The following is a 1,085-nucleotide window of genomic DNA, read 5'->3' on the forward strand; positions in this document are numbered from 1 at the left end:
AAGACTTGCTGCCTGCAGTTTATTGTGATGGTCTGGGCTTCCCTGTACAGTGAGACAGATGTGCACTGTTCAACCCTAGACACTCTTTAGAGCTGTGTACTACACAATCCATAAAAGCAAACATGGCTGCCCTGGGGACAGAAAAAAATAAAAACAAAGGGGATTAAGACAAGGTACCTACAGTCAAGAATTTACCATTTAATATAAAAATAAGTAGCTAAAACATACATCTAGGAGAAACTCTCAAATTTGTATGACCGGCTTTGCAGAGGCTACTGCCGCCAGGAGTCCCGGTACTATCAGCCATGGTCAACCACACCATGTTCTTCAACATTGCTGTCGACAGTGAGCCCTTGGACCACGTCTCCTTTGAGCTGTTTGCAGAAAAGTTTCCAAAGACAGCAGAAAACATTCGTGCTCTGAGCACTGAAGAGAAAGGATTTGGTTATAAGGGTCCCTGCTTTCACAGAATTATTCCAGGGTTTATGTGTCAGGGTGGTGACTTCACATGCCATAATGGCACTGGCGGCAAGTCCATCTACGGGGAGAAATTTGAAGATGAGAACTTTATCCTAAAGCATACAGGTCCTGGCATCTTGTCCATGGCAAATTCTGGACCCAACACAAACTGTTCCCAGTTTTTCACCTGCACTGCCAAGACGGGGTGGTTGGATGGCAAGCATGTAGTCTTTGGCAAGGTGAAAGAAGGCATGAATATTGTGGAGGCCATGGAGCAATTTGGGTCCAGGAATGGCAAGACCAGCAAGAAGACCACCATTGCTGACTGTGGACAGTTCTGGTAAGTTTGACTCGTGTTTTATCTTAACCACCAGACCATTCCTTCTGCAGCTCAGGAGAACACCCCTTTTGCTTGCAGTATCCTAGAATCTTTGTGCTTCCACTGCAGTTCCCTTTGTGTTCCATGTGTTCTTTGTTCCCTTCCATGCCTAGCTGGATTGCAGAGTTAAGTTTATGATTATGAAATGAAAACTAAATAACAATTGTCTGTTCTTGTTTGAGTTATGGCATTGATGTAGGCCTTACTTGAAGCAGAAACAGGTTACTTCTGAAACATCACTTACAAG

General features: G+C 44.1%; 1 protein-coding gene across 1 annotated transcript; it reads left to right on the forward strand.

Annotated features, from left to right (window-relative positions):
• The first annotated feature begins 296 nt into the window (after positions 1 to 296).
• Positions 297 to 803, forward strand: LOC100440091 (peptidyl-prolyl cis-trans isomerase A-like). Its single transcript, XM_054560770.1, has one exon. The coding sequence runs from the start codon at positions 306 to 308 to the stop codon at positions 801 to 803; it is 498 nt and encodes a 165-aa protein (XP_054416745.1). The 5' UTR covers positions 297 to 305.
• The last annotated feature ends 282 nt before the right edge of the window (positions 804 to 1,085 follow it).

This window comes from Pongo abelii, chromosome 6 (genome assembly GCF_028885655.2).
Source record: "Pongo abelii isolate AG06213 chromosome 6, NHGRI_mPonAbe1-v2.0_pri, whole genome shotgun sequence".
In the NCBI taxonomy this organism is placed as follows: domain Eukaryota; kingdom Metazoa; phylum Chordata; class Mammalia; order Primates; family Hominidae; genus Pongo; species Pongo abelii.

Bases quoted from the DNA above. Each gene is read 5' to 3' on its own strand.
- LOC100440091 (XM_054560770.1), top strand. From the start codon at position 306: ATGGTCAACCACACCATGTTCTTCAACATTGCTGTCGACAGTGAGCCC.